Raw genomic sequence first — 666 nt, 5'->3', positions numbered from 1 at the left:
GCAGCCTCCGCCGCCGCCATCACGCCCGGGCCCTAGTTCCCGCCCCCTGCCGCCGCCGCCGCCCAATCCGCCGCCGCCTCGCCGCCGCCCGCCAATCAGCGCCGCCGCCGCCGCCCTGACCCCACCAATCAGATGCTGTCTGCCCGCGCCTCACGCCCAACAACAGAGACAAAGGGACCGAGCCCCGCCCCCTCGCGTAATTGGCGGCCGCCGCCACCAACCAGAGGCGGAGCCCCGCCCTTCCGGCCGTGACTGACGGGGACGCCGGCCAACGGCAGCCTCGCCCCGCGCCCCACAGACCGGCTCAGCCGCTCCAGGCTGCCCGGGGCCCCGCCTCTAGGGCGGGCGTTGAGGAGAGCCTGACCAATGCGCGGCGCAGACGCATGATTAGCGGCGGGGTCGCCCAACCAGCACCGCCGCCCCGCGCCCCAGCCAATGGGCGCTGCCCGGTGCCCCGCCCCCGACGGGCAGTACCCTAACGTATCCGGCTGAGGGGGGCGGACTGTACCACAGCGCTCCCCGGTGGAGATGGGGGTCGGCCTATTCCCCCGTCCCGGCAGACCCACACACGGTTCCTTTCCCAGCAGCCTTTAATCAGCTCCGCAGCACCGGGCGGCGGCACCACCGCGGGACCAGCCCCGCCCCCCACCCCCGGGACCCCCTCCA

General features: G+C 75.1%; 1 protein-coding gene across 1 annotated transcript in view; it reads right to left on the bottom strand.

The window, feature by feature from the left end:
* Window positions 1-128: 128 nt before the first annotated feature.
* The window catches only part of INO80B (INO80 complex subunit B), a 2,411-nt gene continuing 1,873 nt past the window's right edge, over window positions 129-666 (bottom strand). The window contains exon 6 of the mRNA XM_014942889.1: window positions 129-488. Coding sequence (XP_014798375.1) covers window positions 129-488 — 360 coding nt within the window. The remainder of the gene's footprint in view (window positions 489-666) is intronic.

Source organism: Calidris pugnax, unplaced genomic scaffold (genome assembly GCF_001431845.1).
Source record: "Calidris pugnax isolate Ruff unplaced genomic scaffold, ASM143184v1 scaffold15, whole genome shotgun sequence".
Lineage (NCBI taxonomy): Eukaryota > Metazoa > Chordata > Aves > Charadriiformes > Scolopacidae > Calidris > Calidris pugnax.
The sequence above is the reverse complement of the archived record's forward strand: the minus strand, read 5'-3'. Positions and strand labels throughout refer to the sequence as shown.